General features: G+C 46.3%; 1 protein-coding gene across 2 annotated transcripts in view; it reads left to right on the forward strand.

The window, feature by feature from the left end:
• Positions 1–13,302, forward strand: part of LOC126525079 (TAR DNA-binding protein 43-like) — a 36,219-nt gene extending 22,917 nt beyond the window's left edge. For both annotated transcript variants that reach the window (XM_050173141.3, XM_050173142.3), the window contains exon 4: positions 6,796–13,302. In XM_050173141.3, coding sequence (XP_050029098.1) covers positions 6,796–7,701 — 906 coding nt within the window. In that variant the 3' untranslated portion in view covers positions 7,702–13,302. The remainder of the gene's footprint in view (positions 1–6,795) is intronic.
• The last annotated feature ends 14,495 nt before the right edge of the window (positions 13,303–27,797 follow it).

The following is a 27,797-nucleotide window of genomic DNA, read 5'->3' on the forward strand; positions in this document are numbered from 1 at the left end:
TGAGCTGAACTCCGACGACGCAACATTGATGTCCGAATCATCTGTGCTCGGTGAGTCCAAAGGATCACTTGCCGGATCGTCGGGATCGAGCGAAACTGCAATCTTCGAAGCGCGCGGGGTTCCGGGTGTCGACGCCATCGCTCCACTTAAGTGCTCATCAACCTTCGAGCTCGCGCACCCTTTAAAAATCACCGCCGCGCGGTAAAAATGTCAACCATGCAGAAATGGAAACTCTACTTTGTGTGCAATCACCAAGATGGCGGCACAAGTCCAGGGGCATAGCGTTTTTTTTTAAAATGCGTGCTCAAAAACTTCGTCACTGGTGAACGGTGCCTAGTGCCGTGGTAAGGAAAGAGTTAAGCGGGTATGGTTTGACAAGGTTTCACTGTAATTGGAATTTTTTCCCTAACTTGGTTGCTTCAGAAGTTGGTTAACTAAGCTTGGCTTGTTATGAAATTAAGCACACTACAAAAGATAGTGTGATTTACTCCATGCAATAGTCAGCAACATGCATTTGATCGTGTTGTCTTATAGTGCATCGGCATATTTTTAAACTCAGCTAAAGTTTGCTGGGACAGACGGTGTATGGAGGTTGTACACCATGCAAAGACAAACTCCCCGGACAAGAATGCTTTAACAAAGAGGACACATGTTTTGCAGCCTCTTTGTATCAAATTATGCTATCATTCTTATGCTATTTTAGAAATGATGATATCAAGAGCAATTAAAATTTTGTTTACGAATTGATGCATTTATATAATGTATGTCGATAACCTAGCTGGCACATGACTTGGAAAAACGAACAGTGCCAAAAACGGGGCCATACAAAAACAAGACAGCACACTATCGTGTGTCTTCTCGTTTACAGGCTATACTTGCTGTAGCCCAGGTAAAAGTGGAGATCACCATTGTTTTCCAGCCAGACCTTCTAGTGAGTGGTACAGCCACGGCTACGTACGGGAAAAGGCGGGCACTATTTTGCAAGTTTCCTATCACTCAATCGTGCTTTCGGCATTGTGGGCATGCTATATTATTCCCGATTTAAAAATAAAGGAACGAAGCTTTGCGCTAGAACATAGATAGTATCATATGATGAAACTCTCACTTTTGGTGACCTGCTGTCTGACTTGCTTGAAGAGATGTTTGGAAGTAACTTGCGATCGTGTTATTGTAGGCATCACGCGACACATATTGTTATTTGGCCACGCTCGGGAACTGATGAGGCAAACAGTCTGAAGCAGGGCTGCTTCCTGTTTAGAAGCCTTTGTGAAAATTACGGCATCCATTGTTCACAGTAAAATAAGGGCCAGTTGTGTCTCCTGATGCCCATCTATTCTGGAAATTGTGGGGAGGTTTGCAGCAAGTAGCACGTGTTACTACGTGGTATGTGAGCCTCAGCTAGGCGACTGGCCACGGCTGTCTGGTGTTGAGTGATCGGGCAGTGACGAGACGCTCTCCCTATGTCCGTAATTATCCGCCAACTTAGTTTTTGACGCCTTTTCTGCACATCCCCCCCACTCGTATCCATCACTCCACTCCCCTTCTTAACATTCTTTTCCATTAGCTATTGTCACACTCTTCAACATTCACCGGTTGGTTGAACAGTGCTGCGGCCGCTAGCATTCCTTTATTTCTGTTTCTGCATGGACTTCGAGGCCACTTTCCTACCTGCCCTCCCACCTGTTTGTTGTGGCAGTTTCTTAGCTTCCCTTGCCCAGCAACCACGTCCTTAATATATCTTGCCGTGCACAAATCGACATTCTTATAAAGCGAAGCTTTCCTTTCTTTCTTTTTTTTTTTTTTTTAAACTTTGTTCGCATCGGGGGTGGTTCAGAGGATGTATATACATGGAAGTAGCGTGGCAGACAAGAAAGACGATGCGAGAAACTTGTTTGGACCTTTGCACCGGGTTGAATATGCACAATGCCCTCTGGAGCTCCCTGCGCATCAATCGCTACATTGACCTCTTGTCAGCTGTAACTATTCGAGACCCCCCCACGAAACCACTGCAGAAATTGCAGCACTTGCCTTTCTACTATACCAAAGTCCAGAGGGAAGCTAGATATAATGGTATAGAGGAGGGGGAAAATAAAACAGAATGGGCAGGACCGACGCAGTCGTGAATTGCGTGATTAACAACCTCGCCATTATTCGCTCTCAATCCCCATACAATGGGGGGACAGGGAAAAGGTGACACGAGAAGGCAAGAAACGCTACTGCTATAGACACGACAGCGGCTCTGGGGAAACAAGATAAACTTGATACATGACAACCCCCCTCTTCCCTCTTCGGACTTTCCCTTTCATCCATGTCACTCTTTTGGAGCTCACCTCCTGAAACTTTCTGTTCCGTGGGAAAGGTTGCGTCAGAAAATTTCGGAAGGGGGAGGGGTTCCGACACCCCGAAACTCCCCCTCGGCTACACCAGGGAGTTCGCTGCGCATGAGCGGCGGCCATACATGCACCCCGTTCCTCGTGAACACTTGCTGTGCACAAAATGTGGAGCACCGTTAATTGTCAAATGGCATTAAATGATATTTTGTGAAATTAAAGATATTCATCTTGTGTGCGATCTGCGGTGATGCCGCGCCAAACGTCCAATCCATTCCTCATTAACAATCTCGCTGTGTGCAAAATGCAGAGCACCGGCAATTGGCGAACGACACAACTTTTTTTTTTTTTTTTCAATAACAAACCTTTCACACTGGGACATACATACTGGGGCATGTGCTATGGGCATACTACCTAGCCTGTTACAACTGGTAACATGTAAATCCTTCGTTATGTTCCTGAATAAATCGAATTGTCCAGTTTTTCTCAAAACAAACTTTTCGTTCAGCCTGTTTAGTTGTGACAAAAGTAGGACAGCTGCAGCTGTAATGTTTTTTAACAGCGGAGCTGTTTATGCTTTCGTTCCACCGTGGAGTGTTACCAAAAAACTCAGCTCAGCTGTGCGCCTCCTCGCGTTGCCTAGCAACCACCTGCGAGTGCACCGAGCCATGTAACCTCCTCGTACCCCATGTGCATAGGGCGGAGTCGCGACATCATGGACCTTAGAACAGCCGGCACAGCGACACACCTCTTGCCTCCTCTACTCCGTGCGTATGTGCTGCTGCCATGGGCAGACCGAAGAAAGTCCGGACGCCCGAAGAAGACGCGGCCAGGAAGAGCGCCGTACTGCCAAGCGAGAAGCAATGCATTGCTGCCGAGCTGATCCGGAACACCGTGTCGAAGCTGCGGCTGAGAAGAGGCAACGCTCAGGCTAGGATCCCGAGTTTCAGTTCAGGGAATGCGAGAATCGGCACCTCGACATCGCCGAGGAAGTGGTCCCAGCCTGCGACCGCTCGAAAACATCCAGTGTCAAGCCCGCCGAGACGACTTGGCAAAACCTAGCATAACCTCACAAGACCTAGAAACAACTTAGCCATGCCTACCATTACCTTGCAAAACCTCGAAATGACTTAGCCAAGCCTACCAACAACTTAGCAAAACCTATCATAACCTCGTAAAACCTACAAACAACTTAGGCAAGCCACGTAAAAGCTAGGTGATCACAAGCTCTGCTGTTGGCTCCAGCCTTGCACCTCTAGTGGCAGCTGCACACATTTTTTTCTAGATGAAGCTAATTAGCTTCAAGTGCTGCAAGCAGATTACTACGGGGCTTACTAGTCAATTCTGAATGTAAATATGTAAATAGCTTTTAGTGTATAGCACTGGGTAAAGTTCTTTCTCATTTTTATCAAAATACAGTTTTTGGTCACTCTGCTTCTTTGCACCACAAAGCTAAATGTATTGTGAAGCAATGGTGAGAGCATTTTCTTTAATTTTCAGCTCCAAATTTTTTTTATTAACATTTGCTCTAATTATTGATACTGTGAACACAGATTTTCATTGGGCTGTAATATGAAAAATAATTGTTCAATTTCGAATCTGTTTCCAGCGTTGCTATTCTTATGCGCTGTAGTGTTTGCAACTTTCCCTTTAGCAGGTAAATTTTATTTGTTTAAACGAACAGTGGAAGGTAATTAATAATTATCTCGGCAACTACTATGTATATGCAAAATATACAGTCGAACCTCGATAGATAGAACAGGGCAGTGATAGCGAAATAGTTCAATATAGCCAGAATTCGATACATAAAATCACGTAAACAATGCGTCAGACTTCTGCAAATCAGTCAATGAACCCCGGGCGTGATATGGGATCGTTGTTCGGAGTGCGCGGTCGATTGCACCTCACACAATTAGCCTAGGCCGCGCTCACTTCATCAGCCGAGCAAAGTCGCTGCGGGCTAGGCCAGTCGCAAGCGGCGCAACCAAACACGCACTCCGAACAACGATCCCCGATCACGCCCCAATTGGGGCATTGTAAATACTCACTTGAAGCTTCACACAAAGTATTTATTTATTTGACTGAAAGTACTGCAGCAGTGCAGCCTGCTTTTTGCAGTGCGTGCTTAAACACAGAATCCTCAACATATTCTAAACAATGTTAAACGGTGCCCTCTATTGTGCCGCAGTAGTGGCATAGAAGGGCCAAAGCAGCTACAGCCTCAGTTGGAGTTGGGAGCGGGGCTACATCAGCACTTGCGGGATCAACCTCGGCAGCGTCTTTGTTTGGCCACTACTTCCGCTGCGATCTCCACGTCTGTCAATCGAAGCATTTTGAAACAATGTCAAGTAAAAAAGTATTAAGTGGCGTCTGCCAAGGTTTCTATAAGTGATCCCAGTGAGCATGCACTGTCGCGTGTCTTTGTGGATGCAAACCGCCAGTCCTTGCGAGGCGCGGCAGGCGTGGAGCGCTTCACTAAGGAGTCAGTGCAACAAATGCAATGCGTCGTTGACGTTGTTGAACTAGCTAAGCCACCGCGTTCGTACGCCGCCATGTTCAGACGGCCCCCTCGGCGCAATCGATTTGTGCAGCTATAAAGTGCACAGCAGGCGGGAACACTGCACCACCGCCATATGGAAGGCTGTTGCGGGAAAGCTCACTGCCTGTCTACAGAGAGCACGTGGTCTGGGGGGGCAAAGTTCAATATGTTCGTTTTACATCTGACCCTGTTCGAAGTAAAAAAAAATTAAAAAGGCAAGCGATTTTCCAGGTGATACAGAAAGTGTTCAATATACGCAATAATTCTATATATCGAGGTTTTACTGTTATTAGATATTTATAATAAACACAACACACTGGATGAGCATATGCAGTTTTATCAGATTTGATGAAGAGATAACAAAGTTATCTCAACAGCCCATGTCTCCTCTTGGACAGAACGGCCTCTTAAACGAAACGCCAACCTCATGGTTGGTTGGTTGGTTGGTTGGTTGGTTGGTTGGTTGGTTGGTTGGTTGGTTGGTTTTGTATCCGTGCAATTGTATTCAGCTTTGTCTCTCAGTAAATGAAACTCCTGATAAACGGAACCAATTTCCCTGGTCCCTTGAGGTTCTGTTTAAAGAGAGTCCACTGTACTTTCAAGCGAACATTTATTAACAATTTGAAAAAGAGTTAATAAAAAGTTTGTTACAAAACCGAGAAAACTCTGTAAAAACATAGGTGCCACTTTGCACCAAGAGAACATAAAAAAATTTCGAAATATATATTTTGAACAAAAAGGCTATATACAACATTCCTGCCACTATAAGCTGTGGAAGTTCCTTATGTACAAAGGAAAATGTTAGCCCTAGTGGCTGTCTGGCTCGTGTGGCAGCTCTTACGAACCACCGTGCTGCGCTGCGGAGTGCAATAATTGCGCCATGTCAAGGTCCACTCCGGGCAGCCTTCTTGCGCAAAACTACACTCTTTGTACTGCCACAGCCAAGTGGTCCTGCTCAAACAACATTGACATCCGGCAGATGGAAACTGTGACCTTTAGAACACACCGGATACCTTCAGGTCTCAGCACGGCAGCGACAAAATGGCTTGGAGTAGAAAACGAAATCTGCTGGCGGATGCCTCTTGAGGTTCCGGCGCTATATGATGCACTTTTGCCATCCACGCTAAAGTCCGACTAGTCTGAATCATCTTCCGAGCCTGTGCTGCTACAACCATAAAAAAATTGACGCAGACTCATCGGAATACGTCCAAATTTGCCATTTCCGAAGGACATCTGCACACGACGTCAACACCATGTTGGAAGCCACGAGCGCCTGATATACCCAACTAAAAGGCGCTTTGAAAATCCCCCCGTGGTGAAAAAAAAGAAATACGAAAGTGGAACTAAAGGAATTGTTCCTTTTTTATGTGTTGGTTGATGCTAGCTGTCCTGTAGCACCCCAAGCGGGGCAAAATTTGCAGTTGAAACCATCAATAGTGGGTTATCGATGGGTATAAGCATGGACAGGAAAGTGTTACGGTTCCTGCATCAGCTCACCTTGATGTCATGAACATTCATACACAACCAGAAAGCATGTGAAAGAAAAGAAGCAAGTTTTGTCCTAAGGGCCAAGCAGTGAGAGCGATAGCAAGGTTTAGCATAGTGTTTGGACTCCTTAAACGGTGTACTTATAGTTGTGTGCTCACAATGAGCATGCCATAGCAGAAGGCGAAACTCTGCCAAGGCTCTTTCACCACTGTAGTTGAGCGTAGATTCATTACCATTTATTGTCTAGAAGGCTTGTTACTGGACAAAATTTTGAGTGCCAAATGTAAGGACCTGCTAAGCATGCAAAAATTGAACCTGAACCAAGTTTTACCTACATACAAAGGCCTGTACTGTCTTACAGCTATCTTGTGTGCAGTGTTGTTTTATCAGAATTATTGTGGTATTGAAATGTGGCGTAAACTCTTTGGTTTCTTGCAGGACGGCCAGGCATCGGAGCTTAGCCGCAAGGTGTTCGTGGGCCGCTGCACTGAGGACCTGAGCTCGGATGACCTACGTGACTACTTCTCCAAGTTCGGCGAGGTGACGGATGTGTTTATCCCCAAGCCATTCCGTGCGTTCGCTTTTGTCACCTTCGTCGACCCAGACGTGGCACAATCACTGTGCGGCGAGGACCACATCATTCGCGGCACCAGCATTCACGTCAGCAACGCGGTGCCGAAGAGCGAGGCGGCACCTTCGTCGCACCACCACGCTCTGGGGCCGCTCGCAGGTGGCGGCGGAGGGGCAGGTGGGGGCGCCGGGGGAAGGGGCCCGGGCACTGGCCCCGCCCACAGGGGCGGGCCTCTCGACGTGGGCCGGCCCGCCGGTCAGGGTGCAGCATATGCGACACCAGGGCCCTTTCCGGGCGCGCACCACTTGGCACCTCACGGTGGCTGGGGCCATCAGGCAGCCGGGGGAGCACATCGTGGCGCTGACCTGCCAAACCTCCTTGGCGGCAGCCTGGGCATGGGGCCCCTTGGGGCGGCACAGGCGCAGGCCACGCAACCACAGGGTGTGAACACCACCCCTCCCACACTGGGCATGGGTGCGCTCAACCTGGGCGCTGCGACCTTGCCTCTCAGCTCTGCCGTAGTGGCAGCCCTAGGGCAGGCAGCAGGCTTTGGGCTCTTCGGGGGGTCGTTCCAGGGGGGCGCAGGAGACCAGGGTCCCGGGGGGCCCCCGCCGCCTAACTCGGGTGCTGGCGGGTCGGGCTCCTTCTTGGGCTGGATGGGACAAGGAGGAGCCGGGCAGGCGGGTGGCTCCGGTGATGCCGGGGCGGGCCAAGGTGGACCCTGGCCCCAGCGCGAGGGCAAGCAGGGCTTCGGCATGTCCGTCTCCCCCTGAGCGGCTGCGCTCACTGGGGGACCGTTTGGTCTGCCCGCTCTCTGGTGGCACTGGTGCACTCTGGGGGCCGCATTGGTCCCCCGTCAGCCACTTGGCAAGTTTGTATTGGTCTCGCGATTGGTCCCAGGCACGGGAGGGGCACGTGGTGAATAGTAGAGGGTAAAAGATGCCACCACTGCCTCTTATGCCTCTGGGCGCCACGTGAGGATGTCTGCACAATTGGTACGATCAAAGTGAAATGCGCGTTGTCTCGGCTAATGCATTTGACTGCTGTTTTCCCATGGCCGCCCGAGTGCACTGGTGCAGCCGCCCCGGGGAGGTTGTAACAGGGAGAGTCCTTATCATGCACTGGCTTGTACTGGCGGGGGAAATCTGCTGCTGCAGAGGGGGTGGCGTTGGAGGTGCGGGTCGGGAGGAGGGAGGTGGCGCGGCCGCCAGCAGCTCCGTCCGGGTGTCGTGTGGTATGTCTGGCCTGTGCGTGTGGGTGTGTCTGGTGGTTCGCGTGGGCCTCTGCCGGCCTCCCTCCTCCTTCTGGGCAGATGCATTACAAGTGTGTGGGGCCTGCGAGGACAAAAGCTCGTGCGAATGTCACGTGTATTTAAGGCGTGCATGGTGCGTGTCTGGAGGAGTCTGTCTCTTGCCACTGCTCTCTCTCTCTCTCTCTTCTCTCTATTTTTCCCTTTCCTTCTGCTGTACATAAACCTGTATCATTTCTAGAGCAAGTTGTTCTGTGCATATTGCATGCGTGAGGCGGGATGCTTAAGATGCGCTCCCATTCTTTCTTGTAGGCGAAAAAGGCGAAGGCCGTCTGACTGCTCATGGTATCTGAGGCCCGGCATTGATTGGCCGTTCCTTTACATTTTGCAGCTTTCTTGTCCTTTGGACGAGTGTCGTGCTGTAACCTTAAACTGAAAAGTTGGATGCCGCACTTTTTTTACAGTGCATTTGTGTGCAGGTAACCATGAATGAAGAGCTGGGACACACCTGTCTTTACTGCGCATTTGAGTGGGTGTTGGGGGCCACGAGAAATTCTCTCGGTGTATGTAGCCACAGGCACCATGAGCATTCATGCCTCCTGCTTGCCTTGACCGGTGCACAGGAAACAATCGCTGCATTGCATTTTACAAGTCGATTGGCACGCTCATGCTGAATAATCTAGTTGCCACTGCTGATGCCCCAAATGATTATGACAGCCCTGGGTAGTGTGATTGCAGATTGGTGCGCAGAGAACGCCTAACTTTGCGCAACTGTGAGAGTGCATTTGCAGAGCACTTTTCAAGTACGAGTGCTCCCTCGAGTGCGAAGAAGCAGTGACGAGGAGCTGTCATCGGCGCAGATGTGGCTCCTCTGATAGTGCGTACCTGTCAGTTTAGGCAACGGCTGCGTTATCGGTGCATTGTGTGATGAGCCAACTTTTCTTCTGGTGGCTCTGCTTATCTGGGCTTTCTCTTGCTCCGTATGCCTGTCCAGGGTACAAGGCGAGAGTTTATACACGTGCGACAACTTGCTGTGTGCTGAATAGCTAGCTGGCTTTGCTTAGATAGGTTTATAAGAAATTCACTTTCGGTTGTTGCTGTCGGCTTGCCTTTCTCTGTGAGCCAGTCACACGCTCGTCTTCCTTTTGGTGACAGGAATGCCTCAAACTATTGTGGCCAATAGTACTTTCAGTGTACATTATGTAGCAGAGTTTGCTGCATCATCAGCTAGGGATGATGGGTGCCTGGAACAGTGTCAGCCTGGCATTCTATGGCTCGCTGCACATCTGTGTCTCAAGCCTCTGCTTGCTTCAGCAACCAAAGCTTCCTTCGGATCGTAACGCCACTGTCATTGTGACCTCCACGCGCATGCGTGTGACTGCACTGCTTTCATTACTGGCTTGTACTTTTGGTGCAGGATCTAGCGCTCCCGATTCCATCACGTCTTGTGCACTGACTAGAGGGGGAAAAAAAATCCACACAGTTGCCACTGCACTTTAGGCATGCATTCTTCCGATTACTTTTGGTGTGGGCAGAGAGGAGGCGATAAGGTACTTCGAGTACTTTGTGTCTGGTTGTATGCTTTCGGTACTGGTGAAAGGCAGGCACACTTCATTGTAAATCCATCTGCACATCTCTGTGGCACGTGGAAGGCAGAGTGGTCATTACCCAGTGCTTTTGTTCGTATCGTGGCCTCCTGGTCTGGCTGGCCACATCTGCTTGGAAATGAATGCCTTTCACTTTGCAGGGCAGTAGTAGTAGCGGCAGGGCACGTGCAACTGTGTGCGGTAGTTTGGGCTTTGTAGGCGATTTGCAAGAGTGGGTTCCTTTCTGCAGCCAGCGTTTTTCTCCTAGCTGCATTGCACGATCTTTGGCTGCAGCAAGCGACAAGGCGCTGCTGTGAGCAAAGGGGTCGAGTCTCTCATGCAGTTGTTGCAGCTTCGTAGCGGTGTTGTGCTTGCTGTATATATTGCTTGAGCCTCGCAAGTGTGTTCAACAAGGAAAGAAGCATTTTGGTAGCTTTGCAGTGAGCTGACATTGAGGGAAAGAGGGCTTCACTCGAAGGAAACACTCTTGCGGGTTCGCACTCCCTGCTGTATGTTGTCATTATTACTATTGCACGGTCTCCTCGGATACAAAGTACCTGTACACATTTGCAGCGATTCCGCTGCCCAAATATTTTCATGTTTGCTCTCACTTCTTTGGTGCCTGGAAATTGTGCCACCTTATAAGTTTTCTGTTCCTTCGTTGAGGAAGCTTACATCAGCTGTCTCCGGTAGATTTCGTGACGCTTCAAAAGAAAGGAAAAAAAAAAATAACTTGAGTGCCAGGTGCTCTTACTTATTAAACGCAGTTGTGACAAACCTTTCACCCCCCCCCCCCCCCTCATGGCTATAAACAGTGTGTCCACAGAGAGGCCAAAGTTAGCCGCTTTATGCCGTTAGCTCTTCCGCTTCCTAGGACTAGAGGATCGCTTGGGAGAAGCCAAATTTCTCGGATTGTGTAATTAATCATTGATTTCGATTACAGTATTCCATTTCACAGTTCTCAAGAGCATCCATAAATCTTTAGGTCATAGGAATTTGGTGGCTGAGTTGCTCAAGGCCTTGCGTCTTGCACAATTCCTCTCCCTAGACCTCAAGGTGAAAGTGCAAAGGGCAGCTTTTCAGAAGTCGGCCTCCGCCAAATGATGTCTTGCCTAAAAGTTGCGCGTCGTTCGTGTCACACATTGCGATACAACACTCTTTGGCATTGACCAATACAGTGATGACATCTCATCTCACAAATAATGGTTCTGCCATTCCTGAGACTCTGTGTGTGTTGTGACCAGTTGATTGGATGCGTGGCGAGTGCAGTCGTGCTGCTAAATGAGCCCCAGGGTTCCCGCCTCGGGCTGTGGCTTTTGAGTAGGATGCGACACTCTCCTCGAAATCACTGCATGTGGCGTGTGTACATAGCGGGTGCATCTGTGCAGTCCACACTATCCATTGGAGTAGCAGGAGCTAGCCTAGCTGTGCATAAGAGAAAACCTGCTGCTGCTGCTTCTGCCACCGACACCACCATCTGCCATTGTCTTGATGAAAGGAGGAAGGTGCGGCTACCGGTTCGGCCTATGCCAGCTGCTTCCTGCGTAGATGTCAACCAGTGAACCTGTGGCGAGGTCAAAAAATATGAAAAAAAAGTTCCGACTGGTTGTGAACAGTGCAAGACATACAGTAGCACAGCTTGGACCAGAGGGCATGGACTTGCAGGCATCAACATTGGCCAGTTTGTCCATGCAAACACAATCCCATTTTCACAGCACCTGTTGGAGAAAAACCTCGTGTTCTTTCTCCTACATTGTCCTGACCCATACTAGACACAATTACTTGAGCAGTTGGCCAATGGTTGCCTTGGACCACAATGGCTGCGTCATCTGTCACGAATGCAGATGCTGCCCAGAGCTGAAGCTCGGGCCTCGGTGGCCAAGGTAGACTGCAGCGCTTTGTGCACACCTCTCTCGGTGCAGCTGGCACGGCTCAGCTGGTAGTCCTCCCTAAGCATGGGCTCTGTACACGAGGGTGCGAAAATGCCTCTATTGGTCATTGTCAGTTAGCTCTGTTTTTAGTGGGGTTTGATGTTTGATGTGGTTTGCCTCCTTGATTGCTTGCTTCTGTTATATACATATATTTTTTTTAATGAGTGGTGCACCCATTTGTGGATGTGTACATAGCAAGACGATTGTAACTTTCTCTTTTGTCATCCTCACTTTTTTTAAACTTGCGGTGTGCATGATGATACCCATTGTCTGGAAAACAAACTGGCACGCACTCACAGAAATGACTTGTCACCTTTAACAGAGTGAATTGCCAGGCGGGAGGACAGTATGTGCTGTGCAGATGAGGATAAAATTATGAATTTATTGTGGCAACGCTGTTTATATTGTTGTAGACTTCCTTCTTGGGTTCTGTTTGTAACTTCTTTTTAAAAGGGTGTGTGCGTGTGGTTTTGAATAACACTTTTGTGTGAGCTGTGACGCTTTTAGCACGAAATGACTTGTGGCAAGTTTCACATTGTGCAGGCTGGTGTTGCAGGCTGGTAATTTCCCAAGGTTTCCATTTAGCTGATGTAAATTTTGGACATGCGAAGTGAGATTGGTGTGTAGATATGCTTACGAAATGATGATAGAATGTGAGAGGAGCAAAATGAAATGTATGAGTGTCAAAGAAAACTTGTTGACCATCTTTGGAACAACTTTTTCCGATGCCTTGTGGCTGATGTGATGATGTGTTTTGATGGTCATAGTCCAGAGGGGAATAACTGTAAATGCTTTGTTTGTTGTGTGCACATGGTTTTTGGAACGAGAGTGCGAGTGCCCAACGTACCTAGTCCTAAAACCAGACTCTGGACAGTGTGTCATTTGTATTACTTGAAAGTGCAAATCTGGCTGCCTTGCTGTGTGATGCGAGCCTGGGAAATTACCAGCCACATTGGTCAGAACGTCCTTTTTTTCTTCATTGGCAGGGGTGCTGCCGTCTTATCGTTTGGCTCTCGTTGACAGTGTACATGTGTGGCTCTGCTGTAAGAGGTAGCACACCTGTTGGCACGCATGACAAGAAGTGCTGTTGGAACAACCAGGCTCTGTAATGGACATTGGCGATATCGCAGCATGGCAGATGCTGCCGGGCTTTCTGCCAAGGGATAGCACGCTGGCGTAACCGACAAAGGGTGGATTCATGTTGAACGGCGCTCTTTTGCAAGAGGTACAGCACCTGCACATTGAGGTTATTTGTGCCTGTTTCTGTTCCTTCAGCGCCTTCGACGAGCGACTTCTGACCGATGCTCCGGCACCTTAGCTTGAGGAACTCTGCCTTCGCATTGCGCATACTTGCCAAAAAGCATGTGGAACAACAAGAGCAGCAGCGAGCAGCCTGTTTCTCTTTGTAGTGAGAAGAGAGTGCGTGCATTTTTTTTCTCTCCCTTTTTCTTGCTCTGTGGTCTTGGTGTAAAGTGAGCGTGCACAACAAAGATGTGTATTACCTTTAGTTGGTCATTGCTGTGGGTGGAGTGCGTGTGTGATGCATGTTGTGTATGATGTGTGTGTTGCGGCAAACAGGAAACGAATAAAAGCCGTTTCTATATCGGACAGCCCTCCTGTTGTGTGTGTGTACGTGTACGTGTGTGTGTGTGATGGGGGCAGGAGTGGATGTGAGTTCTTTGCTTGCAGTGTGTGTGGTCTGGCAGGGCGGCTCTGCAAGGTTTTTGCCGGACGCTCGTCTTGGCATCGGGAAAGGCAGGCGCTTCCCGGGCCACACTTGCTGAGGCATCTAAACGCGCAACACTCAGTGGAAATCGAGGATGGAGTTAGCCATGGCGACCACCGCGCCTCCTCCCTTTTTCTTTGCACCCTAAGCAACCTGTACGACAGCGGAAGCGCTCGCTGCCTGAAATGCGCCGCGAGCTTTGTTTCTTGGGTGGCAGTTCTTACTCCGTAATCATCCAGAAGAGTTGGCTGGATCTTTGGTCTTGCCAACACTCTAGAAGTTGATGACCAAGCAGTCTTTCAACTTTGGCGCTCTTCCGCGACATTGTGCCTCGTGCTTCTGAAAGTGGGCATTGCAACATTTCCAGCACTCTTTTTTTTGGTCTTGGATATTGTGAGCGTACCGCATATTTGTGCGACAGCCCCTCCATCTACATCGTGCTATAGGTGCTTGATGGTGCAAAAAGAGATCTCTGCCACTTTCAGTGTACCTTGATAGCCACTATTGTTATTTGTGCACAGGAATTACACATCATGCTGTATTGGCCTGACATGGACATAGAGCGTGGGCGAGGTGATATCGCAAGGCCATAAGGCAACAGATTTCCTCAACACATCTAGTGCATGCAGATGGCAGCCCTGCTAGACCTTGCTTCTGCACTAAGTACAAGGCAATCGTTTTTTGAGGCAAAAACCTTTAGCCATCGGAGGCCTAGCCGTGATCCTCTTGTCCAGGGCTTCTGCAGCACTCACCGACTGGTCAAGTTTTTCACTGTGTGTAGAATGTTATAGTACCTGTGAAGGTTTCACCAGCATTCACTTTTCACTAGGGTTGTGTATATGCCTTGGGGGAAAAGTTTGGGATGTTCCTCGATTTTGTATAGTTTGGCATCTGTGTCCGGATGTCACACTGGCAGCTTCAGCACTGGTAGTGAAACCCTTAGGGAAGACGGACCTTTGCCAGAATCGTGCAAGGGAGGTCCACCTTGTGAAAGCCCACTGGTGAAATCACCATTGTTGCATAAAACGAAGTTGATTCATGCCCAACTTGGTGGCAAAAATGAACGAATTTCACCACGTTCAGAGCACATACTGTCAGTGTGGCTTGGGTTCAAGGCAGCATGAGTGGAATGCCCAGGAGAATATCACTGTGGATTTTCCGCCTGAAGTTTAAGGGGGGATGGTACCCCAAACACCATTTTTTTTTAAAGTAGGACCAATCTTATGAAGAACATGTCCTGCGAGGGGTGTGCTTGTAGTTGTAGTTGCACCACAAGCGAGTCAAAAATCGCGCTTCTGATGCACACCCGCTCGTGAAAGTGGGCGCGCCTTCTAAAAAGATTGCTTTTGTTGCAATTTTCACTTTAAATAAAGTAATGCAGCAGTAATGCAAGCAACGAAGAAAGGCCAAGGAAAGTGCCAGAAAAGGCTTGGTAAAGAAATCTGATGCAGATGATGCTGCAGACTATGCCCAAGTGCATACTAGGATGGTCGAAACTTCAAACAGGATTTCTGAAAACACCATTTTGACTTGTATAAAGAACATTTTCTCAGCAATAATGAATGTTTTTCTTTGAAATATTAATCGGTAATTGTTCAGGGGCCGTTGCAGAGGCTGAACTAAAATATAATTTTTCATTGAAAACTTATATTTGTTTACCAATTTCTCAATCCAAAAACTGCCTTGTTAGAATGTAAAATTAAAAAAAAAATTGTATTTGAGGGACGCAATTGTACAATTTATTTCTTTTAGTTCAGCAACGAAGCCCATGTCGTAAAGAAGCCTTGAAAGCACTTTCATTGCTCTAGAAGGCATTATTTTTTAAATGTTCCTTCACCAAACTAACAAATTTGTTTCATTTATGTTTTCATGAATGACATACTACTCGACCTTTATGTTCAAATTTTCATATGGAAGAAGCAGTAACACATTGGTATAGCTGAGCAAATTTTGAATTGTTTGTTGCCAGTGGAAGTTGGGATATTTGCCAAAAGCATTAAAGTCTGGGTACCATCCCCCCTTAACGAGAAGTTTCAGGCACATCTAATTTGTCATGGTACAATTGCATTTTACAGTCGTTGATGTTCAGTCCACCAAGGACTGCTACTATATCGCTACTGGCATGTTTTGTAGGAAGTAGTGGCATAGGGAAGCTCGTGAAATCACTCTGTTGCCCGCATCCTTTTCAGTGTTGGTAGAAATGAGACGGGCTGTGAGGTGCGGCTGACCTGGTTCTGTGTCGCCGTCTTCAGATTCCTGCCGTCGCTAAAGATGGAACGGTGCAGGTAATGGGATGAGGGGGTGGCACGGGGTCCCATAGTCTGCACTGTTCCACACATTTAATACAACCAGCCGTAGCCCAATTTCGTGATAATCCGCAAGGTTTGTCTGCTTCAAGACAAACACGCAGTGACACGTCCAGTTTTATGTTCATTTGAACTTTGCCGACTTCGCACGGAAGAAAACGGGGAAATGCACAAACTAAATGGTGCTCAGGCCGCCTCACACGCATTCTATATTTAAAAAATGCCCCCTAGTCCTCGGGTTTAGATATTGCAACTTGGCAAGTGCAGTGTATAGATTACTTGGGCTTCTAGCGCGAAGTGAAACACGGACACAGAAAGGAGCAGACAGGACGAGCGCTCGTCCTGTCTGCTCCTTTCTGTGTCTGTGTTTCACTTCGCGCTAGAAGCCAAAATAATGTTACCGTACCAACTCGCCCAACTGTCTATCCTTTTCTATAGATTACACCGTGATGATGGCGTCTGGAAACTATTGTGCTGATTACGCCTGAAAAACAGCAGAAAAATCGAACAAACATCCACAAGCACTTGGAGAAGCTACCTCGCAGGAGAGATGTGCACGAAGGTGCTGTGCATGACACCCGCAGCAGCATGAGTTTGAGGTTTTCTATAAGGCAAACTGTGCACAGTAGCCCCAAGGAACGCGGTGCACAGAAAGAAAAAATAAGGGACGTGAGGTTCGTTCCATAAGAAAAAGATGCGCCCTTGCGTGAGGGCACAGCAGGAATAAAGGCAATTAAGGTGAAGTGTAACGCATGTAGAGAACACAAGCTAAACGGGGTGGAATAATTTACTAAGATGGGGGAAAGTATTGGCAGAGGAAATTAGAGGTTCAGGTTCCAGTGCGGGCAAAAATAAAGAATGCATTCTTTATTTATTCTCTAAACAGCATTAAGAAAGCTATAGAACCACACTAGGAATTTAGACGGAGCAAGCAAAAAGTTATGGGATTAAAGTGATTGTATGTGAAGGCATGAGGGCACGGCACATTGACGCTCTAGAAAAGCACAAGTGAACAACATGTGGAAAACATGGTTCTGGAAAATGCTTACTGTAATGAGATGGTCCATTAATTTGTTTGTTCAATTGACGATTATGTAGGTATTTATCATTTTAGCCTTTATTCGATTAACGAATATTAGGTATTTATCACTTTAGTCTATAGTCGATTAATCACTTTCGATGCGTTTTTCATCGATTACTTGATTAATCGCAATTCTTGCCGGGCACTTTTAAAAAGGTTGAAGCACAGTTATCTACTTTTGTAGGGCCCTATTTTAATGTTGGAGAGGTGGAACGAAGTTTGAAACAAGTATATGTTTGATAAAGGATAAAGACAAAATATAGTTGGCGCTAGTGGATTTTGTAAAGGTCAACAATATATGATAAAATGAAACTTTGTGCAAAATTAAATGAGATACGCGGCACTAGTGAACCTCTGTACAGTATAGTTAAACAAGAAATAAGAAAAATAGCGAAAGTGCAAGGGGAAGTCCAACTGAAATGTGCAAGAAAATTACCGGTTTAAGATTTTAAACCATATGCTCTTTTCTTTAGAGCCAAGGAGTCTAAATTGGCTGGAACGTTTGGGTCAAACCGACACCTCATTTGATGGCCACACAGCCAGCATACAAGAATTGGATAGATGCTATATGTTTGCTGGAATTGGCATGAATTCCACCGCTATGTCAAATATATGCTCCAAATCAGCACACACGTAGTGCCACGTCTTTTGTGGACTGGGAGTGGCATGACGAATGACTAGGTTGCTGTAGTATCCTATAGTGGAACGCGATAGCATTGAAGGATACCGTGACTACTCGCGCTTCCCGGCAACTGCAGCTTTGGTAACCGCAATGTTTTCCTGGAAACGCCTGCGGCGAACGCTATGCACAAAGGAGAGTTTTTTTTTTTTTTTTTTTTTCTCCACGGCGGATGCGCGGAGGCGAGCGCCATCTGGATGGTGTTGCAAGGAACCGAGCGGGGCTCTCGGCTCCTACTAAGAAACCTCAAACTGCAGCTGGAAAAGGGGTTCGTGTTTTAGCTTCCGCGTAGCAGAATTATGTTTTCTCGTCTATTCAAATAGCAGTCCGACGCTATCGTGTCTGCAGGTTGTGTGTAAGTCGTACTTTACGAATTTTTTGACGCATTTTACTTCGCGAAATTCAGTTAGTTCCGTAACGCCTATGGGTCACGCGGAGGGCCTAGGTGGTTCGGGGCGATCTTTCTCTAACCGACGCCGACACCGGTCTATCGCGACGCGGGTCACTTCACGCTGTCGCGTTAAAGAAGCACTCGTGCTCGTCGGGTCACGCAGTAACAGTGTCACGGGCAGTGACTCCGCCCTGTCATCGCCCCCTCGCTAATCGCTCACGAACACATTGTCTTGGATAGATGTCAGACGTTGAATCGCCTTCCAACTTGTTAGTCTACATAAAATGAAAAAAGAAAATGCTTCTGGCAGATTATACAATTCGTCCTTGAACTGGATTGCTGAACATTTTTCACGCTAACTTTTCGGTCACTGGGTATGTGCCTCTCTTCGGTGACAAAAAAAAAAGTATCTTTTCTCGTGTGCTGGGCAGTATAGAAACCGCGCGTCATTAATCTGTATATGTATGTATAACACGCTGAGCGGCGCCGCTCAGCGTGTTAACAGGAAGCTTTAGCTTGGGCCTAACTCCGACGCGGCCTATTCAAATACACGTATAACGCAAAAACACTTTTCTGAGATAACCACTGGAGAGATTTTGATGAAATTCATGCATTTGAAAGAGAAAGTTAAATTCTAGTGACTGTTGGAAACAAAATTTCGATTCGGGGCCTGAATTTTGTAAAAACGATATTCAAAAATTCGAAAGTTCGAGAAAAATAGACGCACGTAGTTTATAAATTAATAGCTCGGCATCTAGAAGATATCGCGGATCTGTAAACGGCATCCATTAGATGCGTTGCGTTGTGTACAAGGGTTCTGCAAAAGCTGTATTTCCATTACATCGAATTTTTTCACATTCATGTGTAACATATCACTTTTGTCCGCTCTAGATGTACTATCAGATGCAATTCACGGAGTTGTGACATCGTTTTTTCTTGCTGAGTTACGTACTTGTAAACGTGATAGTTTCGTTTACAAGTACGTAAACGTGATAGTTTCGTTTTCTGACTATTTCCGATTTTTGCAAATGTTTAATAAAATATTGAGGATATAAATCGAAAAGTCGAAACTGACAGTCACTATAGATTTTAAGTTTTTCTTTTGAATGCAACAAATCTTGTCAAATTTGGTGCTGTGGTTGCCGAGAAAATGAATTCTCCTTTTACATGTATTTAGGTAGGAGCACCCGAGCTAACGCTTTCTTTTAAGAGGATGCTTTAGCTCGGGCCGAACTCCGATGCGGCCTACTCAAATACATGTAAAAGCGCAAAGACGTTTTTCTGAGATTACCCCTGGACCGACTTTAATGAAATTTGTTGCATTTGAGAGAGAAAGTTAAATTCTAGTGACTGTTGCAAGCGGAATTTTGATTTAGGGCTTGAATTTTGTTAAAATGATTTTCGAAAATTCAGAAGCTTGAAAAAAGAAGCACGAAGTTTACAAACTAATAGCTCGGCATCAAGAACAGATATCGCGATTCTGTAAACGGCATCCATTAGATCATTCAAAGCCGACAAATTTGATATGTCATTTTACATCATACGTGAATTTATTACGTTGTCTAGAAGGGTTCTGCAAAAGTTTTATACATATTAATAAATTTTTTGAGATTCACGTGTAAGATATCAAATTTGTCTGCTTTAGATGTGCTATCAGATACAATTCGCAGAATTGCGATATCATTTCTTCTTGCAGAGTTACGGAGTTCTAAACTTGACAGTGTCGTTTTCTGATAATTTGCGATTTTTGCCAATTTTTATTAAAAAATTGACTACCTAAATCGAAAATTCGAAACCAAAAGTCACTAGATTTTAAGTTTATTCTTTTGAACGCAACAAATCTCGTCAAGTTTGGTGCTGTGGTTGCCGAGAAAAATGAATTCTCCTTTTACGTGTATATAGATAGGAGCACCCGAGCTAACGCTTCCTCTTAAAGCAAAAATTTAACACTATTCATTCGGGTTCCAATGAAAGTTTCGGAAAAGTAGCTTGTCTTTCACTGCAGTCACAGTAAACAATGTTGGTAATATCATATATTACTATTGAGCACTCGGCAAACTCTCTCCTCATCGCAGATCGCTTTGAAAGTCCGCGCGGCCATGCCATACACAGCGCCTTCGGATCAGAACGCGCCCTCCCCCCGGTGCCTAGCACGCGACGGAAGACGGCGCGCTTCCTCCCCACTTTCCTACTTTGCGCGTGCAAGATTGAGCCACCTTTGTTGGCTCACCCTCGCACATGGCAGCATACGGCGCGCGGCGACGATGTTATCGCCCTTGGTCTTTATACGAAACATCGCGACGACGGCAGAAATGTGCCTCGAGTGTCCATATAGTTGCAATAGAAATAACTGGAACGCCGACGGCATTGATTTCGTTGCACACTCTGGGGATGAGTATCTCAAAACGAGTTACACCCTGGGAATTCGCTCCAAGTGGATGCACCTTGCGAATTACTCGCCGGGTACAATTTGTAAATTGCAATATGTGCCTTAAAGTAATTCGTTGAAACAAAGTTAATGAAATTTTGTTGTTTAGTCGACTGTATCTGGATTTCTCATGCATGTAGTGACTGCCTCTTCGAGGAATACAATTCAAGGACTATAACTACTATCTGCCTCAGGCGATCTTGAAAAATTCTGTATAAAAGATTTATGAAGCGCCCGGGGTAGGATTAGAGTCCAAGCGATTAGAGTCCAAGCGATGAAGTGCGATCTTCAGACATTGTTGGAACCTGTTAAAAATACACTAAAGAGAGAAACATGTTCCAGGTGTTTTAGTAAGCTACACTTTAATAATATGCAAACAACATCTTGCTGTCAAGAGGCTTGGTAAGGCAACAAAGTCACAAGAGGGAAATACCTGTGGCGACACCAGCTCGAAGTTCCCGCACCAGCCCGCGGTGACGTCACATATGTTTACGGCGTCCGCTAGGGCCTAGCTATATATTTATCGGTTAACGTGACCTGCATCGTATGGTGAATGAACCAAAGACTGAACTCGGCAAGTCGCGAACACGTTTACTGAGCTACAGCGACTCAAATACATTTTAAAGTACTTTGAAATCTGTGAGGTCACATGGCAATGAGGTTTCGGCAGGAAATTATAAAATTGGAACTTGGACTTCTATTTTCTCTGCCGTGTAATCTTCCGTGTAATCAATCTACCGTGAGAATAACGGAAATAATATTTTTTAGATAAAATGGTGAAAAAATTAAATTATATAGTAATAATTAAATTTTAAAATAAAAGCATATAAAGGACACTAAAAAGGAAGACAAACTGTCGTATTTCTTTTTTAGTCTCCTTTTAATGTGAAGGCATATTGCCTATTGTTGAAAGGGACTGACAACCAATTTCTATGGCACCTTTTTTTTTATTATTTCATTCGAGAGCTCAGAGGTCAGAGTGTCGAATCATGCAGTGGTAATGCGGAAAACGCAGTGCATCATTTTTCTATCAGAATTTTTCGATCTGCAGTGAGGATGTAGTCCTTCGCTGGAAGCGAGCTGGAAAGAGTGATTCCGACATTGGTGGTAGGCAGACGACAAGTGGCGTCGTAGCAGTGAGAAAGTATTATTTTGTTTATCGAGCCGATGTTACTGCGATTCGTGTTTTCCGAAGTGTTAAATTATTTCTGCAATAATAGCTACATGCTTTTGTGGTTTCCTGTCCGACAGGTTTTCTGATTAGCACGTGAAAGGTGTGTGTGTGTGTGTGTGTGTGTGTGTGTGTGTGTGTGTGTGTGTGTGTGTGTGTGTGTGTGTGTGTGTGTGTGTGTGTGTGTGTGTGTGTGTGTGTGTGTGTGTGTGTGTGTGTGTGTGTGTGTGTATGTGTTATGGCTACGCCAGGTTTTCTAAAAAAAAATTGAGTCCAGTTGGATTTTTCAGTTGGACTCAACTCGTTGAACATAAAAAAACAGAGGAAAAGAACAAAAGCCTAGATGGGCCTAACCTAACCTTGGGTATGGAACGGATGTACTTGAAGCTCGTTGCAAGAAGCATACTCGTTTGCATGAGCACACTACGGGAATTCTCTTCGTTCGCATACCCACCGTTCAACACTTCACTATGAGAGGTACGTGTCAGGCGGTTCATATATGTAAGCAAAATTTGGTTCACCAAGTGGCGCCAGTGGTTCATGAGAAATTGGTAAAATTTCAAGAGATATATTTAACTTGAGAGAAAGACAAATGCTTCTCTCCATTGATCCCTCCGAAATACTAAGATCTTTATTTGACAACTCGCATTATAATTGTTCTCTTATTATTATCATCATCGATGTTTTCTTGTTTCACGAGATTACTCATCTAGCGACTTCCAATTGGGTCCACTTGGGACCAGTTGATATATTAAACTCCAGTCATGTCCAGTTGGAACCAACAGGACTTCTCATGATGCCCAATGGGAGCTTATGGCGCTTCGATGAGACCAATTGGTCCAATTGGACCTGTTGGATTTTCTCCATGAGTTGTCAAAACAGAATAGGAAGTATATCATTCGTTCAACTGGAAATTTCCAACTCGTTTGAGCAGTTCTTTTTTTGTCTTGCCTTTACTGGGGACGTTTTTACACGTGATACGCAGTGCAGCGTATGTGTTACCGTAGCAACGTATGCACTTTCGGTTTCCCAAGCACGTCGTCTCTCGGCGACCCGAGCGAGCTGGAACAAAGGATGTATTGGCTCGCATTCTCATTCATTGCTCAGAATTTCGCGCGCGTTCAATCGTGTGCGCGGCTTGGCGTTTGGGGACGCGAGCGGTACTCGTGTTAGCGCGCGCACTTTTACTTCGCGACGCGCATAAAATAAAGCGCAGAAAGCGTGATAAGGTGCGAACTGCAATTTTAAGCATTAAGTATATGAGGTTGTTAATAACAGCCTACTAGTTTACGTACGTTAAAATCGTATATACTGTACATCCGAAGTACCATGGCTTCACTGCCAACTTCGCTCCACTTGCTGGTTTTTCGATACTGTCTTTGCCAATTAAAAAAAGAATTATGAATCGTACTTAAATCGCGTGCTGGATTCTATCACTGTAAATCGTGGTCACTTCATTTCCGTCAACCTTTCGCAACACGTTCTGGCCAGTTGTCAGTCAAGAACGAGGTCGGCATAACGGAACGTACAAAGGCGGCACGCTGCGGTGATTGACAACTGATTTATTATTATTATTATTATTATTATTATTATTATTATTATTATTATTATTATTATTATATAGATACCAAATGTGCGTAAAGACGCACGAACCCTGTAGGGTTCTTTTGAATAAATAAATAATTATTATTGCGACAGGCAAACCGTTAAGTACGCTGGAAAGCTTCGTCAAACGTAAAGTGAGGCACGCGGCATTTCCACGCGCATGCATTGTTGGGCGTGACCGCCCCGTGCCCCTTTATGCCTTAGACGTACCTTTCCGGCTCACTTATTGGTCGGTCGGAAAAATAAATCAGTTGTCAGTAAACGCAGCGTCCCTTTTTATGGACTTTTCGTCATCGTCGTCATCATCGTCATCATCATCTTTTATTATACCTTAAAGAAATGTCCTTTGCTGTGCGTTATATGGGGGGTAGGGGACTCGCGTCTAAGTTTTTTGAGGATCACGTTCACTGAAAACTTCACCAGGCAAACGATCCCATGATTCAATCACGCATGCAGGGGAAAAGCGATTGATTAAAAGTCCTTGTAGATCCACGCAAGCGTCGCATGTTTAAGAACGATTGATAAAAAAAAAAGAAACATCCGCAGATGCGTGAAAGCGTTGTGTACAGAGACAGTTGAAAAGGCGGTGAGACGAAAAACAACAGTAGCCGCCGACAAAGATGAACAATTATATATTAATTATTTCTTTTAGAAAACGGCGCTCTGGCTTCCACACAGCGGCCTAAATTATCCACAATGAATAAACAACTGCTTCCGAGGTGTAAGGGAAGCGCCTAGTACGATGTATTTTCACCTTGGTCGGCGTCTGTCTCTATTTCGCCGTGGATCTTCCCGAACAGACTAGATTTTGTAAGACTCTCGGCTTCGTCAATGTTACTGCGTATGTTTGTCGTAAATACAGGCGGGGCTGGAAATGAAGCAAAATCCAGTAGGTTGATTAGCATTAAGAACTCGTGGAAAAACGACAAATGAAGTGCTACCAAGGAGACACATGCCTATCGAGGAACATATGCCCCCATGACTCCCATATCCAATAATTCCTTGTGATGTATGAGAACATGCATGCTTATATATGGGAACGCCACGTGTTCATATAGTCTTAGTGGATATAGCTGGAGGTTATAGGTCGCATGATTTTTTTTTCTCCAGGGATATGAAATGGGCATCTTCTGAGGTAGGGGAAGCGCAGAGTAAAACATCTTGCGAGGGGGAACCGAGACATACAAAGAGGACAGCAGATGGGCCGCAAAGGCATTTAAGTACTTGTACAGGCAAAATGGGGATTCCCAGGGGTGGAAAAGAATAAGAAAACCTGCCAGTTCGTAGGCAGGCCATAGTGTTGCGGGGTGTGAGGCAAGAAGGGAACAGGAAGTTTAAATACAGGCAGGGGCGTGGAAGTGGCAAAACTAAGAATACATTAAGCGTACACACGAAAGAGATCCGGAAGTGTGTTACAATAACTGAACATACAGTGCGCTCCTTTCTCAGGCTACGGCAGGCTAAGATCGCGAAGTTGTTTAACGCAACAAGGAAAACAGAATACTGCGGATACAGTTCAGTTGTCAAAATGTCAGAGTAAATATACACACAGAAGGGGACAGAAGTGCGGGCATTCTCCCTGAAGCCCTGGGTACCCCGGGGTTTTAACGTCACTAGCGATAGGATTGACATTGGTGCGGTGAGCACAAGAAGACACGTAGGGAAGATTGGGGCGCGAAAGTAGAGAAGAACCTGAGCGATGTTGAATAAGGATTGGTACAGGGCCGCGGAATAGAGCAATCATGAGCTTATTATAGGCGACAAGGTCATTAAAGTTGCTTAAAAGAGCTTCACTATTATGCGGGAGCGTGGTGGCCCGTGACAATGACCCGAGAGGTCCCATAATCTTCACCGAGAGAGTCTGCTGCAGCAAACGTATATCTCGCCTCCTTACACGAATCCCGTTGACATCTTATTTCCTTCAATCTCGGCTACTACTGAAGCTTTCTTTTAAAAAATAAGAAAAAGATTAGCGTGGTAGTAAACGCTCTGAATAGCATTTTACTTGCAGTGTATCTGAAGTTTTTCTACGGGGCATGTAAGGGGACTTTAAGCACAACTTTGCATGTCTGCAGCGTGCGTAGCACTTATTCTAGGCCGTCGGCATATGTGTGAACAAAAGCACGCGAGAAGGCATACACCGCCAATTAACCGCTTTGTCAAAGCCACAAATAATCTGCGCGACTCGTTATTTCTGAAATATTTTGACAAAAGCTGCCGAACAGGCACGAGTAATTCGGCGAAGGTTGGCGAATTCGGCGATGGCACCTAAAGTGACATTCAGGATCGAACGACGTTGAGCTGTGCTAGTATATTACGCTTCACTTTATAGTATAACCAGAAGTTTGGTGAGCTGGAAAGAACCTACGAGAAGTTGGAACACGATTGTACCTCTCGTTGAAGTCGATCAAAGACAATGCCTTCCTGGCCGAGTTGAGGGTGACAACGGGGTGCTATGAATCGTACGCGTAGTTTATTGTGAGAGCCGACGCTGGAGCGCGACAACGTTTGATCGACGTCAACTAGACGTTGAGTCGCCTTTAATTTGTTCTTGAGTGCACGCATAGCCCCCGGGCCGCCGTCTGGCACTCTCTGCACGTTTGTCATTTCGCTCTTCCCAAGTCCGCTTCGGCCAGCAATCCGTTCGGGCCCGGCATGGCAATACGAAGGCGATCGAGCGAGCGCCTCTCTCTCTCTGTCTATATATATATGTGCATGCCGCTCCTCCGATGCGAACGCGATGCAGCGCTCTGAAGGCACTGGGCACGGCACTGAATCGCATCACCCCTCGCTTTGAGAGGCGTAGGACCAGCGTCGGACCACGGTTGCGTCGTACTACAATACCTTCGAGAGGTGGTCCTTTGGTTACCGACAAAACCAAAAATAATAATACCATTCGGCATCGGTTCAGCGCACCATAATATGCGTTGCTCGACTCCCTATTCGAAGCTGCTCCAAATATACAGTGAAGCGAGAATGGTCAGTCTAACCGAACGGCTCGACCTTTAGTGACAACCGCACGAAAGCAAGGAAAGCATCTAGCTGCAAGCTCCGCTGACGCGTGAGCTGCGCCGGCTCGGCAGCCCCTCTTTCCATTTTGGCATTTTCGTTCACCTTTTATGGATGCTCGCCTCACTCAGCACGTGCCGTTTTTCATTTTCGAGTATCGGCACAGCGGACATTCAATGCTACTCTCTCTCTCTCTCTCTCTCTCTCTCTCTCTCTCTCTCTCTATATATATATATATATATATATATATATATATATATATATATATATATATATATATATATATATAGAGAGAGAGAGAGAGAGAGAGAGAGAGAGAGAGAGATGTATTCTTTTTTCCACGAGTTGCTTCGAGAAAGGGAGGTAGCGCGAGTGTGGGCGCCCGAGTTATATCGGTAGTGGCAGCAGATGGGGAACAGGGCGCCATGTATAGAAAACAATCTTAAGAACAGGCAACCGGCCAACAAACCGTCGCCGTCCCACCTCAGGGCATCAAGGCTGCCAGAGTTGCTGCCATCGCTATGCAGTGAGGGAGAAGAATCGGTGGAACTGAGAGGCTCGATCTTGAGTAACAACCGCGTGAAGCCTAGCAAATTATTGAAGGAATAACGTAAGAAATTGAAATGGAAAATTAATTACGAACGAGGCCGGCTTAAATTTGAGATTGGTAGAAAAGCAAAATGAAAAAAAGGCGATTCATTTTATTTGTCTAGTTTTCTTTCCTTTTGGACTCCTTGTCTGTAGCCTCAGTGGCGTATCGAGAAATCTTCAAGGGGGAGGGAGGACATGCAGTTGACAGAGGTCGGAGTACGGGAGGTGGGGCAAGGTAGGGGCTTTAAGGCGAGCGAGGCGGTGCTGGGCAGGCTGCATATCAGCACAAAAATTGGGGGGGGGGGGGGGGGGAGTTTGTAGGTGACACGTGTCTGGTGTGCCACACCCTGTCTACGCCACTGGTGCCTTATGTGGTTGTTACTCTAGTATGCAGTAAGTATTTTGCCAAGCAACGCTTGGGTTGCCTGGCAACGCAATCGAAAGGAGGCAAGACGTCGCACATTGGCTGAAGATGAAGCGGTGGCACGTGAGATATGTTAGTTGCAAGACAAGGGCCGCCATGCGTTTGCGCTTACAGCTTCTTGTTCTTTTGTTATATACTTAAAATTTATCTACATGCATTTGCGTGACTTCCGATTATGCCCCATGAGTTTGATCTAGAAAGACGTGCTTGCAAAGCAAGCTTGAAATGCAATAGATAAAAGGCACAAGACCAGTTTCGGACACCTGTCGAAAAGTACCAGGCTGCCCCGAACAAGGTAAGTGGTCTCGCAGAGTATTTTATGCAGGTGCATCGCAGGGTGGGGGGGAGGGGGGAATTGAAGAATGTCTGCACCGGAATGTGTGGATGCCTTGTATTTTTCCTCACTTGTGCGTGTACGAACATTAGACGTGTGCAAATGTGAAATAAAATGCTGACATCTATGCTGACAAATTTTATTCGTGTGTCTTACTGGAGTATGTAAACAAAACTAGTGGTGCACTGGAATGGCTGGGTTTGATGGTCGGGCAGACGAAGCTTGCAAAAGCAGCTAGAACGATCAGCCATACAACGAGTTGTCAAACTTGCGTACGGAAATCCTTAAGAGATAATAGTACTCAAACATGTATATTCGTTTCTCTGCTGGTCAGAGATGCCATCTGCATGTATAATAA

The sequence above is a fragment of the Dermacentor andersoni genome, chromosome 3 (assembly GCF_023375885.2).
Source record: "Dermacentor andersoni chromosome 3, qqDerAnde1_hic_scaffold, whole genome shotgun sequence".
Lineage (NCBI taxonomy): Eukaryota > Metazoa > Arthropoda > Arachnida > Ixodida > Ixodidae > Dermacentor > Dermacentor andersoni.